This window comes from Rhinolophus sinicus, chromosome 18, assembly GCF_057876585.1.
Source record: "Rhinolophus sinicus isolate RSI-liver-muscle chromosome 18, RSI-T2T, whole genome shotgun sequence".
NCBI classification, from domain to species: Eukaryota; Metazoa; Chordata; class Mammalia; order Chiroptera; family Rhinolophidae; genus Rhinolophus; species Rhinolophus sinicus.
In genome coordinates, this window is record NC_142518.1 from 80818092 (window position 1) to 80832677 (window position 14586).

The window sequence follows — 14586 nt, forward strand, 5'->3', positions numbered from 1 at the left end:
CACACTTACAGCCACATTTCTTTGCTTAGGTTTTCTTGTCTAAGCTTGTTAAAAATGTAGTTTAGTATACTAAGATTGTAGAGGATAATGAGACAAACACTGGCTTGTAATCCTTTTATCTGTCTCCAGTCTTGGACAAGACACCTCCCTTTTCTGGGCCAAAGTTTGCTTATCTGTAAAGTTACCTCTCAAATTGTGTGGCTTTATTTGATGACTTTCCAGAGATTTCTTGTAGTGTCATACAAAGTGTTTCAAGAGGTAAAAAGAAAAGAAAAAAAATAAAAAAAAAATGCTTACTCTTCATTTGGTTTCTTATACATGTTTTGATATAATATATAAACTTCACAATTTTAGATGACCAAGATTTAATCCCTAAAATATAGCTTCACTTCAGTTGACCCAGTACTTATTTAAAAGATACTTTTGACAGTTCCTCCTATTGCTAACAAGGACTTGGCTTTTTTTCCCCAGCTTATGGGTCTTTTCAAAATGGACATCATGGAATTAAAAGAGAAGATTCAAGAGGTTCCCTCATCCCAGAAGGAGCAACAGGATTTCCAGATCAGGGCAGCACTGGTGAAAATGTGAGAACCTAAGTAAATATGATAACCCTAGGGATGTGTTAGGCTACCACACTCTTTCTGTTCATGTAAATAAGAGGCTCTCTGCTCTGGATTTGTAAAGACCATTCCATAATTTTTGGATATTTTAGCAGTTGCTTCCTATCCTGGCAACTGCTACCTGAATGTCTTAAACTGTTTATAGGGCAAAAGACATTCATCTGTAAGAGCTCTAACTCAATACCTCCTTTAACCCTAGCACACTGCACTGCAACCTATTCTAGAGAGGAAAAGTTTTAAATATCTGATGTACCTTTTCACTTAAAACACATAACTTTCTGGGAGGACTGATTCAGCCTTTCATTCTTTTGTAATAAAGTAATGACATTAACTTGGGAGAAAGAAACTTAGGTCCTCAAATTGAGGATCTCAGCATCACTTCATCAGAATATATTCTTCAACTCTTCCATCATTTTTTCAAGCCTAACATTAAAGTTTGTGGGATAGGCCTGCCTTGAGTCAGAGAAACCTCATTTTAGACCAGTAAAGCCTTGTCATGCTGCTACGTACAAGTAAAATCATAGAGTCATATAAAATTAGTTAGAAGGGTACATAAAAATAATAAATTTCAACTCTCAGTTTCCAAATGAAACTAAGATTGTGACTTAGGAGAATCACACAGCTCTGGCGGGGCCAGACCTGAACCCAGATTTTCTAATTCCAGCACTATTCCTCCAATATTATGGTACTCTTAGTATGCATCCGAGTCACCTGGGGGTCTTAATAAAAATAGACACTGGGCCTCGGCCCCCAAGTTTCTGATTCAGTGAGTCTGGAATGAGGCCTGCTAATTTGTATTTCTAAGGTCCCAGGTGATGTTGATGCTGCTGGTTGGGAACCACCCCTTGCGAACCCCTGGACTATACATCCTTGAGCCTTTGGATAAATAGTAATTTATTCACAAAGGTTTCTGTTTCACACCATTTAGAATTAAGACAACAGACATTCATAGGTGACACAAGTAAAGGACAGAGGTTAAATGACTTGCTAGTACCTTGTTTCCCCGGAAATAAGACCGGGTCTTATATTAATTTTTGCTTGAAAAGACACATTAGGGCATATTTTCAGGGGATGTCTTATTTTTTCATGTACAACAATCTACATTTATTCAAATGCAGTCATGTCATCTTCTTCTGGAACATCATCATAATGTACTAAATGCGTCCGTTTGGCTGACGATCTTAACTGGGGCTTATTTTCGGGGTAGGTCTTATTTTCAGGGAAATACGGTAGTCACACAGCTAGCAGGCATTCAAAACCTACATGTTTTGCTCCAAGTGAAAGTTCTTTCTTAGTAAATACTACTTTAGTAAACGTAGATCCCCAGCCCAGTTTAGCTCAACTCAGAGGACTAGTTTTTAACAAGCGTGAATTCTTTAGGAGGTTATTCTTCTATTCATATAAATCCCCAAATAGGTCAGATCTTGTCATGCTTAACAACTGATTAACAAAAATAATCAAATAATAGGAACATCACTACTTGTACACGCTCTAGTCATGAAGTGTTACTAGTTCCTCCTTAGTGTAATGATCTTGTAATAGCCTTAGCCTTTTTTTTTATTAAAGATTATTGGGGTGACAATTGTTAGTAAAGTTACATAGATTTCAGGTGCACAATTCTGTGTTACATCATCTATATATCACATTGTGTGTTCACCACCCAGAGTTAGTTCTGTTTCCATCACTGTATATTTGATTCTCTTTACCCTCCTCTACCACGCCCCCCTCCTTCCTTAGCCTTTTTAAGGATAGATTTTCTGACCTGTTATTTGGAGTTTGGATTTTAATAAACTCCAAGGAAAGATTCAAATTAAAGAGTTTAAAATGTTTCTTATGCTTCCACGTAATTTAGTTAAGTTCCTCCTCAAACATTTTTTCCCTGGAATAGTCATATGTTAGTTAAAATTTTTACTACAAAAATACAGGACGTATGGGAATGAAACACAGTATTCATGGCTATATCTTGATGAAGACCCAAGGTAATTTCCAGTAATATTACTAGGTTCCGTAGCAACAAATTGCCTTAGAAGTGTAATATAAAGTTTGGATTTATGCTTAGAATTTTCCCAAACAGGACTAATCATAAAAATAGTTATTGAGTTAAAGGCTATGGGAAACTACAGTGATAATATTGTTTACAAAACTTCTGTATTTATATTACAGACCCGACAGAGTTCTACAAGGAGCAGTATATCCCAGTATAACCGATTGGATCAGTATGAAATCAGAAGCCTCTTGATGTGCTACCTGTATATAGTAAAAATGATTTCTGAAGGTGAGTTACCAGCACATTAAGCCTGGACTCTACTAGATATCCACCCTCACAGGCTCATATGTTCATGCAATAAATATTTCACCATCGTCTGTATATAGAACACATACTCATTAGAAATAGATCTTTGAAGAATCTGACCTTAAAAATGTTCCTGTATTTTAACTTAAAATGGGTTCATTTTGGTCATATAGGTTTGATTTTTTGAAATAACCTTTTTTAAAAAATTTAAAAGTTAATTCCCAAAATGAGCCAATAGTTTTAGAAGTGCTAAACATTTTTTCGAGCAGAGCATATAATGCATTAAATGACCAATGTAAACAGAAAGAAATAACAATAACCAGAAGTAATATTTAATACTTTAGCTTTTATTTAACCCAGGATTTGGAAAAACAGAAGCAAACAAAAAGACAGGAAGAGTTCTTTGAGGGTAAGGAATGTCGTTGTTATCTTCGCTGTACCACTGTATGGCGTCAGGTTCTTCTTCAAGCTCTTTTCCCTTGGTATGTGATTATATTTACTAGTAGTATTACCAGTCCCTCTTTACATTATATGATAGAATATAACCGTACTAGTATTACCAGTTCCTCTTCACAGTATATGATAGAATAAAACCAAAGGATTTCATAAACTACATGTCCTCTGGAAGTAAAATCAGAAAGTTATCTTATTCCCAAATACCACATTTACTTACACAATTCCCTCCCTTTTCCTCCTTTTCTGAATATTTTCACTCAAAAAAAAAAATATATATATATATATGCAGGAATAAAGAACATAAAAGCACCTGGGTTCTGATCGTTATCTTTTACTTATTTTCTATTTTTAGTGAATATTACTTTAAATCTTTTTTGTAATAATGCAAGATATAAAAACAAGTTGCTAGCTAGAGAGACATTAAGACAAATCAATAGCTAGATAGGAATAAATTCTAAAGCACATTAATAAACAGTAACAAAATAAGTATAATCTTTAAGTTCTAAGAATGTATGATTTAGAGCAAAAGTCAAAGAGTATACTAAGGCTATGTGATGGGCCTCCAAGTTTTGGGAAAGAAATGAGTAAAGGGGAGATTATTTTCAGCTCAGTGGTATTTTGTTCCAGGAGATAATGGATTAGTTAGCAACTATAGCCGCAACTCACTGTTTTTGTCTTCCCACAAGGTGAAAAGTGGGGAAAGTGGAAAGTGACTGCTAATGGGTATGGGGTTTCTTCTTAGGGTGATGAAGATACTCTAAAACTGTGGTGATGGTTTTACAACTCTTTGAATATACTACAAACTGTTGTACCGTTTAAATGGGTGAGTTTTATGGTACATACATTTTCTCAATAAATTTGTTTAAAACAAAGAAGCCTCAATAGCCACATGAAAATAAAATAGTTGAATACTACCACAGCTCAGAGAAAGTAAGATTGAGGTGTGGGAAGAGAAGAAAGTAGGAAGGGGAGATGCATTGCTGACAGGTTCTCCGGTCTTCCACTCCAGTACACATGCATACATGTGTGTACACACACACACACACAACCTTCCTTATACTGTGATAACCAATGGCAAGCCTCTGGCTGCCAGGGAAAGTAAGATTGGGGTGGGAGGGAGAGAAGAAAGGAGGAAGGGGAGATGCATTGCTGACTAGTTCTGTCTTCCACTCCAGTACACGTAAATATATGTGTACACACACACAAGCACACACACACATACCATATCCTGTGATAACCAGTGACCTCTGGCTGCTTCTTTAATGTCACGGGTAAAACCATGACTGCTTTGTTTCTTGTAATCTTCATAGTTCCTCCTTGTCTTCTAAACGTTGACCTTGGTTGTTAAATATTTGGTCTTTGTTAATTAGGTTTTTCTTTCTTTTGCTTTTGCTTTTTAAAAGCACATTTTAAATAACTAGTATACAGTCTATGTCACATCTCTTTTTTATCTTTTGTACATATAAAGTCATGCTGTATGGTATCTGTAAAGTCATATTCATTTTATTCTGAAGAATGTCGGCTTCTGGATCCTTGTCAATGGATGTATTCTAATTGTCTTGTCCAGTAAATATTTTATTTTAGTCACTGTATATGCATTTAAATGTTGAACTCTTACAAGTTCACCCCTTTCAGGTCTTATCTTGGCTTTCTTTTTTATTGGTTCAAAAACAGTAGCAACTTAATTTCAGCAAAAAGATGGTAGACCTCTACACTTTTATTTGGAAGTAGAGGGATTTTGAAGAATGAATTTCCTTTTCTCTTTATAGCTGTGTTTTATTAACTGGCAGTAGTTCACTGTTTCAAAGTCTTATACACGTGCCAAGCTTTTTTTTTTTAAGGTCTTAGCATCTTGTTTATCATGTCCAGTGAAATGGAATCAGTCAGGGGTTATCAGTTACGTAGTGTCAAAACATAGTGTCAGTTGGCAGGAAGGCTGCCCTCTTGTGGAAGAAAAGCAGTTTCCTTAAGAAAGAGGGTGAGGGAAAGCTACTTCCTCCTTCTTTCTGACTGCATCCTGGCTTTTCTCTTTATCCTACACCCAAAAACAGGACTCTGGTGGGGATCACCTTGAGGCTTATCAGTACCATACCCTGCTGCACCTGTATATTCATTAGTAGTCTTCCTCAGAGTCGATTGTTCATTGGAAGGTATCTGGATATTGCCATCTCTCAACCCAGTGTTGTAACGAGGAATACCAATTGAAGATCTTCTTTTCCCACTTAAAGTATAGTCAAAAGGAAATACATTTGAAGAGAGTGTTTCCTTTCTCTCTGTATGAAAGGGAAATGAGCTAGTATAATCAGGCATATTTTCCTCTGAAGTTTCAGATACTACTTGAATAGTTGGGTTTTTTCCTGTAGAAATACTGGAAAGGCTCCAGGAGAAGTCCTTCTGACTTCCGGACTTTTGTGAGGAGGTCTTCTGTGTGATGGTCTGTTTCCTTTTTGGCTGGCCAGGCTTGTCTTCTGAAAGGTTTGATACAACTTGAAATTCATGCTCCCTTTGAGGACTTTGTGCAGATATTAAGGGAAAACTTGCAGATGCCTTTGTGTCGGAAATGCCTCCTGGGGTAGGCTTACTGCTATTAGGAGAAATCTTCTCAAAAGAGGTCTGCGGCACATCAAAGAGGTCCTGACTGTGAAATGGAATTGGAAACTTTGGACTTTCTTGCTGTTCCTTTTCTCCTCCAGATTTCATCTGTTCAGTATTTGATTGCTTTGTCAATTGCACAGGCAGATATGCCGGATATCCTTGCTCGGGCTCCATGATTGAAAAAACTGGCATAGTCCTTTGAGAACAAGGAATGAAGACATCATCACTATCAGAAAAATGATGAAACTGTTGCTGATTCAATTTCAGTTTTGCAGAAAGCATTTTATTTTCTTCTTTTAATTTATTCCTTTCTGCAGTGAGCTCGGCAATTAACTTAAGATTTTGTTGTTGAATATCATAAAATTCTTGCTGTAGTGTACTCCTGTATGTTTTATTCACTGTACACTGCTCACATGTTTTTGAGCGTAACTTATCTTGCAATTCAGTAATGGTGGCACTGAGGACTTTTAGTTGCTCAGTCAACTCTTTAATTTTGGCTGTGGAGCCTGTCCACCTTCCATCTGCCAATCGCTGTTTCCTCAAACTGGTTAATTTTGCCTGTAAATGGTGTAGCTCTTTGTCGTGGAGCTCCTTTAGTGTTAGCCAGGCATTTTGAAAATCATTAGTGGGTGTGTCACATGCACTTAACTGCAGTTTATCTCTTCTTGGAGGTTTCTTATCACCTCCCTTGTCTCCACCAACGCTCCCTGCGTGCATCATGTCTCACTGGAGATTTGGACAAGGTTGAGTGAGGCCAGCGGCTTGACAACACCACTGCCGTGAAAAAGTCAGAAGAACTGCTGACTAGAATTGTGCTGCGGCAGGGATGTGCCCTTTAGCCCTTTTACAGACTTCTGTGAAGCTGCCTCACGGCACTGGGCTGGTGTTGGACGGCTCACAGATGGCTGACGAATGGATAGAAGATACTGGATTTGGGGTGGAAAGGAGGCTCCAACCTTTTGGCGGGAGGAGCCCATGTGCGGGAGGGAAGATGGCACCTTCAAGCTCCCGTTTGACGAGAGGCCGGAAACCCACTGACTTCTGGGAGACCCGGCCTCTCTAAGTAGAAAAGCACCCGAAGGCGGGGGGAGACCAGAAGTCACTGCTAGCTTTATTTTTGTTTAAACAAATTTAATTTGACTCAATTCTAGCGTTTTCTATTCTTGATGATCAGTATTTTATAATCATTGTAAACCATCATACTCATAGTCTTAAAAACAATTGGAAGTAAAGTCGAAACTCTCACACACACCCCTCCTACGGACCCCCTCCATGTGGGCCACATTGCCTTGTCCTCCATTGGTATCTTCAGGAGGTTCTCACTAGGCTAGCAATTTGGGAATTTTCCTACTTACGTGATACCTACAAAGTTAAGTGGTCGCAATATCCTTTTTTTCCCCTTTAATCTTCATAGGTAGGTATGTTGGAAATAAAGAAATAGGTAAAAAAGAATGTGCCTGTGCGGTGTGAGTCCTGCCAGGCAATTTGAATCTCGCTCCCGGAGTCGCGTCTCACATGGAGGGCTTCCAGGGTTTGTGTGGCTTGCAACTCAGCTCTGAATGGGCTGTTTGCTCCCAGACCTTCACAAGGTCAGGAACCTACCCTGAATACTATGTTGAATAAAAGAGGAGATGAGATCACTGTAGTAAATGAACTTCTAAATAAATTGGAATTGGAAATTCAGTATCAAGAACAAACTAGGAATTGGAAATTTAGTATATAGAACAAACTAACAAAGAGGGAAGGGGGTTGGGGCAGGGTGAAAAAGGTGAACTAATTAAGAAATACAAATTGGTAGTTACAAAATAGTCATGGGGGTGTAAAGTACAGCATAGGGAATACATTCAATGTTGCAACAACTAGGTATCCCGTGAAGGGTGTACTAGAATAATCCAGGGAGACTCACTGCATAAATTATATAAAGGTCTAAACACTATGCTGTACACCTAACACTAATATAAAATAATACTAAATCTCACCTGTAACTGAAATAAACAAACTAACTACCAGTTCACTCAAGTATAAAGGACTCCAGAGCTCCTCAGGTATTTCTTTGTACATGCTGGTGAGCAATAGAATTGAACCTTACTAAAAATAAGGATTTCCCAAATAATTCTTGGAATTCTGTGAATGTCTTGGAGATTGTAAAGATGTGGAACATTTCAAAATACTTCTCCCCATTTGCCTCAAGTAACAGTAACCAGAACTTTGTTAATGTATCAGCTCTTGACCCTGAAGACACAGTCAAAGCTGAGGAACCTGTGTGCACAAAGAAGCCTGCTAAAAAACAAAGAAATATTAAAGAAATGCATTTTATAACTTCAGATAAGTTTAATGGCATTCCTGCATACATGAAATTTCACTTAACCTATTGTCAAATTGATGATGTTATTAAAGAAATCTACAAGGCAGTACTTAGTAATTATTAGATCCTACTACATGAACCAAAAAAGTCTATTACAAGTTCTGTGGCCAGAAATCTCTATCACAGATTTATTGATGAAGAAACAAAGGACACCAAAGCTCATTAATTTTTAGTGGAAGCTGACATAAAGGAGTTCACACTTTTGAAAGTTGACAAGAGGTTTCATGTGATACTGAGTATCTTGTGACACTGCAGGAGGCTGTCAGAGATCCAAGGAGGAGGACTCACCCGATACATTATGATCTGAGGCCCTTGGGAGCTTTTGAACCAGCCAACAGTAGGGTATAGAGTAGGGGTGTCCAAACTGCGGCCCACGGGCCAACTGTGGCCCGCAATCCATTTTTAATTGGCCCGCAGCAAATTCCAAAAATATATTTAGTTTACTTAAACAAACCAGATGAGGCGATACGTACTTCACCTCAAGCGACTGGCCCGGCTGTTTGTGTATTTTACCACATATGGCCCTTGGTGAAAAACATTGAAAAAAGTTTGGACACCCCTGGTATAGAGGCTATTTGTATAGTTCCCTTATATGTAGTTTTTTATATGTGATTTCTTTAGCTTTGTTGTCATTGTTTCTTGTAAAAATAAAACTTCTTTAAAATAAGGCACATATATTTTACAAGAAAGAAAGAAATAGGTAGAAAGAGAAGTACATGTGATAGATTTAAAGGACTTTTGTATCTGAAATGGTGTGTGTGCATGTGTGTGTGTGTGTTACCAGGACGTCAGAGTTTACAATCCAAATATAAAGAGTGGAAAAAATTATTTGTTTCTTCCGCTAAAGTTTACAGTTCTCAAACTTTTTGGTTCAGAGAGCCCTTTGAGTAGCAGGTAAAGGCACTTGAGCCCCCCAAAAAATCACATAAATGCATCATCTTGCATAAAATTTTAGGAAGTTCAGATTCCCGGTCATGATGGCAGAGTAGGTAAATGCTATGCTTACCTTCTCTCACAACCACATCAAAATTACAACTGAATTACAAAACAGCCATCATTGAGAATCACCTGAAGTCTAGGTGAACCAAAACCCTACAACTAAGGACATACAGAAGCCACATCAAGACTGGTGGGAGGGGCAGAGATGTGGAATGGGTTGTTCCCACACCCACATGTGACAATTGAAAATCAGGAGGGATATCTCAGATGTGGAGATCCCCTAACCCCCGTGGAGCGAGGGGTCCCAGTCTCACACCAGGGTTTCAGTGCCTTGGAGAGAAGTCCCCAGAAATTTATGTCTGTGAAAACCAGTGGAGATTGTGGCTGAGTGAGACAAAGGGCTGCTAGAGTCCCAGGCGCTCCTCTTACAGGGCCCGCACATGGACTTACTCATTGATGGACTCACTTGTGCTGAGCTCTAGCACGGGGGCAGCAACTTGGAAAGTGCCAGGACCGTAAGGAGAGGAACAGAATTGTCTGGCTTCAGCGTAAAGGCTGAAGGGGCAGCTTTTTTCCAAACAGAAGTGCTGGCAGGCACCATTGTTCCTTTGTTGAGCCCTCCCCCCACCTAGCGTGGAGACACATGCGGGAGCCATATCTGAGTCTCCAACAACCTGTGTAACACTGTTCTTTGGCCCTGACTCCCTGAGACCCCACCCAACTTTTGGGCACACGCAAGCTGCTCCCCCTGGCTTTTCCATAAAAATTGTCTGCCTTGGCTCCTGCTGCAGACTTGCCTACAATCTCTCAAAGGTTCACAAAGCTGAAACAAGCAGCATCTGGCTCCAGCATGTCCCATACCTCTGGCTGAGCAGCTGTAAACCCGGCACTAGCAGCACCCAGCCTTGGTTCGCAGCTTGGCTTCTTTGAGTCACCTCCAAGTCCAGCGTGGGTGGTGGCCATCTGCAGATTGCTTTGTGGCTCATACTAGTGGCCCTGGGCAGGGGACAGGCTGGGGCTGAACTTGCCCTGCAGCAGGTACGTTCCCAGGATGCCCTAGAGCTGGCACGCCTGGTGGCCAGTTTTGGACCAAGCTGGAGCATCACCCGGCTGCCTCCAAGGACATCACACCCAAAGGGCAAACTGGGCAGGCACCAGAGCCCTGCTAAAGGAAATCCTGCTACTCCACTTTAGTCACAGCCACTCCTCACAACCAATCAGCCTAAGGGTCAGTCACTCCCATTGACATGCAAACAGCAACCACGGCTCAGCTACAACAGAAGGACTCACTTGGAGCACCCAGCTCAGGTGACCAGGGAGACTATGCCACTGGGCCCCACAGCACACCTACTACATAAGTCCGCTCTACTAAGACTGGGAGGCATAGCAGCCCTACATAATACAGAGAAACAAACTCAGGGACACAGCCAAAATATGGAGACAAAGATAAAGGTCCCAAATAAAAGAAGAAAACAAAGCTCCAGAGAAGTGAACAAAAGGGAGACAAGCAATCTACCAGCCTCAGAGTTCCAACACTGGTTATAAGGATGCTCAGTAATTTCAGGGAGAACTTCAGCAAAGAGATATGAAACATAAAAATGGAGAGAGAAAACATTAAAAAAAAAGAACCAGTCAGAAATGAAGAATACAATAACTGAAATGAAGAATACATTAGAGGGAATCAACAGTAGATTAGATGAAGCAGAAGACTGAATCAGCCATTTAGAAGATACGGTAGCAGAAAACACCCAGTTAGAACAGCAAAAAGAAAGAATCCAAAAGAATGAGGACAGATTAAGGGTCCTCTAGGACAACATCAGGTGTATCAACATTTACATCATAGGGGTACTAGAAGAGGAGAGAGAGCAAGGAATTGAAAACCTATTTGAAGAAATAATGACAGAAAACTTCCCTATATTCAAGCCCAGGAAACACAGAGAGTCCCAAACAAGATGCACCCAAAGAGGCCCCACACCAAGACACATCATAATGAAAATGCCAAAGGTTAAAGACAAAGACAACCTTAAAAGCAGCAAGAGAGAAGCAGTTACCTACAAGGGAGCTCCCATAAGACTGTGAGCTGATTTCTCAACAGAAACTTTGAAAGCAAGAAGGGGTTGGCATGAAATATTCAAAGTGATGAAAAGAAAGGACCTACAGCCAAGGTTATTCAACCCAGCAAAGCTATCATTTAGAATAGAAGGACAGATAAAGAGCTTCCCACACAAGAAAAACCTAAAGGAGTTCATTGCCACCAATCCAATAGTAAAAAAAAAAATCTTAAGACAGACTGCTTTAAGATTAAAAAAAGATAAAAATATGAATAATAAAGTGGCAATAAGTACATATCTGTCAACAATTATTTTAAGTATAAATGGATTAAATGCTCCAATCAAAAGACATAGGGTGGCTGAATGGATAAGAAAACAAGACTCACATATGTTGCCTACAAGAGACTCACTTCAGATTGAAAGACACTTAGACCGACAGGAAAGGGATGGAAAAAGATATTTCATGAAAATAGAAACAAGCAAAAAAAAATATTTATACCATACAAAATAGACATCAAAACAAAGGCTTTAACAAGAGACAAAGAAGGACCTACTAATTCCACTTCTGTGTATTTATCTTAAAAAAACCCCAAAACGCTACTTCAAGGGGACATATGCATCCATATGTTCATTGCAGAATTATTTACAATAGCCAAGATATGAAAGTGTCCCTGCTGTCCCTGAATGGATGAATGGATAAAGAAGAGGTACTACATATATGCAATGGAATATTACCCAGTCATAGAAAAAGAATGAAATCTTGCCATCTGCAACAACATGGATGGACTTCGCGGGTATTGCATTGAATGTGTAGTAAGGCAGACTTGGTGTACATGGTGATAACTATGTAGTGCCAGGTGGGTACTAGACTAGTCAGGGAGATCACTTCTTAAATTATATAAATGTCTAACCAGTATGCTGTACACCTAAAACTAATGCAATGTTGAATGTCAACTGTAATTGAAAAATTAAAAAAGAGGGGGAAAAGGTAAAGGGGAATAAAGGTTCAAATTTCCAGGTATAAAACAAATGAGTCATGGTGATATAATGTACAGCATGAGGAATAAAGTCAATAATATTGTAATAGTGTGGTATTGTGTCAGATCGTTGCTGGACTATGGTGATCACTTCTTTAGGTATATAAGTGTTGAATAACTATGGTGTACACCTGAAGCTAATACAGCATTTTATGTGAGCTATATTTGAATAAATATCTGCAAAAATTAAAAAAAAAGGAATTTCATTAAAAACTCCAGGTCTGCTTCCCTTCCTTCATCTTCAGGGATGATATGAAATTGGGATAAGCTATACAGAAGAACATTTACAAAATAAATAAAAATAATTGTTGAAGTTGAAATAATTACAGATTGAAGGATATGTTTGGGATTAATTCAGAAGAATACAATGTGTGTACTGGGCAGTGAGAGGGGAGAGGAGAATATAAATGAAACAGAATTGGATATGAGTTGATGATTGTTGAAGCTAAGTTATTTGTGCTTAAAGTTCACAGTGCTATTTGCTATAATTATTTTCAAGATCTAACACTTTATTTTTCTATTTTCAGATACTCTCTTAACTTACTGGAATAAAGTTTCTCCTCAGGAGCTCATAAACATTCTCATACTTCTGGAGTAAGTTATATTAATTTATTTTTTTAATTGTCCCCTTATTTGGGGGAGCTTAATTTTTATACATAATAAAATATTACCTTTTGTCCTGGTTTCAACAGCTTATTTGCTAATAATGTAGGAAATGTTAAACTCTTTTGGTAATGTAGAGGCTGAAATACAGGTTCTTCACACATACAAGGAAAACATGGAGATGGAATACTTGTGAAAACACTAGCTACCATGTTTCCATGAAAATAAGACCTAGCCAGACCATCAGCTCTAATGTGTCTTTTGGAGCAAAAATTAATATATGACCCAGTCTTAATATTTTACTATAAGACCGGGTATAATATAATATAATATAATATAATATAATACTGGCTCTAATGTAATATAATATCGGGTCTTATATTAATGTTTGCTCCAAAAGATGCATTAGAGCTGATGGTCCGGCTAGGTCTTGTTTTCACGGAAACACGGTAATAATAGACCATCTTTACAGCCCAGCAGGAGTCTTTCTATGATCCTGGAAAACGAGAAGTAGCATCAGCTATCCTAAATCATTCATTTTGATCAGATGCTGGCTTAATGGGACAGCTTAAATTATTGGAACTTAGAATTAGCTCTTATGCAGAGCTAATTCTACCCACTTAAGTGCATATATATCTATATACCTGTATCTGTATCTAATAGATACAGATACAGGTATACAGATACAGGTATATAGATAGAGATACAGATAATAGATAATGTCCAAGGCACTGGGGGGAAAATCTTGTCTGTTTTCCTAAGTAGAGGTGGGAAGTTCTATATTGTATGCTGAACTATTTTTACATTATTAAAAACAAAGAAAAATTAGAATGAAATCTACGAAAATTTCAAATAAATTGTATATATATATGATATTGTATGTGCATGTCTACCAAAACACAGAGGATAATCAATGCATAAATATTAAAGTCTTTCAAAACTTTGCAGAAAGTGTCTGCAAACAAAACAACAGTTAAGATTAAAAAGAAAGTAAACTAATTATATTGAAATATTTACTAATGAAAATGTATTACGTATGTTGGGGATTTACTTCGAAAAATATAGGAGGTATGGGAGGTGGAGGGAGAGAAGGGGACCTGTTCAGGGAAGCGGTTAAACAAGAATGGCCACGAGTTGATAATTGTTGAAGCTGGTGTGTGCTGGGTCCGTGGGAGTTTAGTATGCTATCCTATCTACTTTTGTATGTGTCCCAATTTTTAGGCTTAAGAACCTTTTTTAGGTATTAATGTCTAAACTAGAGACCTTTCCTATGATAAATTAAAGAGCACAAAGGATGATTTTCATTGACATGTTTTATTTTAACATGTTAAAATTGTATATGAAGACACGGGGCTTTTTGATGTTGATGTAATTGTAGCAGACATAGAAAGGTACATGATAAGCCTGCAAGTAGTTGTGTGTATATTTATTTCTGTCTACCAAAACGTATGTTGTAATATGATTTAAATAGGTATTCTTTGTAAAACATGACTTTTCAAAATCACTTGTGAAATTGCAGAGAATGGCAATACTTTACTAACATGCTGTTGTTCTGTTTTTTGTTTTTTTTTCTAGAGTATGTTTGTTTCACTTTAGATATATGGGGAAAAGAAACATAGCAAGGTAA

At 38.2% G+C, this 14586-nt stretch overlaps 1 protein-coding gene and 1 pseudogene across 2 annotated transcripts in view; both read left to right on the forward strand.

Annotated features, from left to right (window-relative positions):
• The window catches only part of DOCK11 (dedicator of cytokinesis 11), a 212592-nt gene that overhangs the window by 135466 nt on the left and 62540 nt on the right, over positions 1 to 14586 (forward strand). For both annotated transcript variants that reach the window (XM_019717035.3, XM_074323192.2), the window contains exons 34-37: positions 472 to 584; positions 2784 to 2895; positions 12884 to 12950; positions 14535 to 14582. In XM_019717035.3, coding sequence (XP_019572594.2) covers positions 472 to 584; positions 2784 to 2895; positions 12884 to 12950; positions 14535 to 14582 — 340 coding nt within the window. The remainder of the gene's footprint in view (positions 1 to 471; positions 585 to 2783; positions 2896 to 12883; positions 12951 to 14534; positions 14583 to 14586) is intronic.
• Positions 6791 to 8737, forward strand: LOC109437657 (SKA complex subunit 1 pseudogene; annotated as a pseudogene).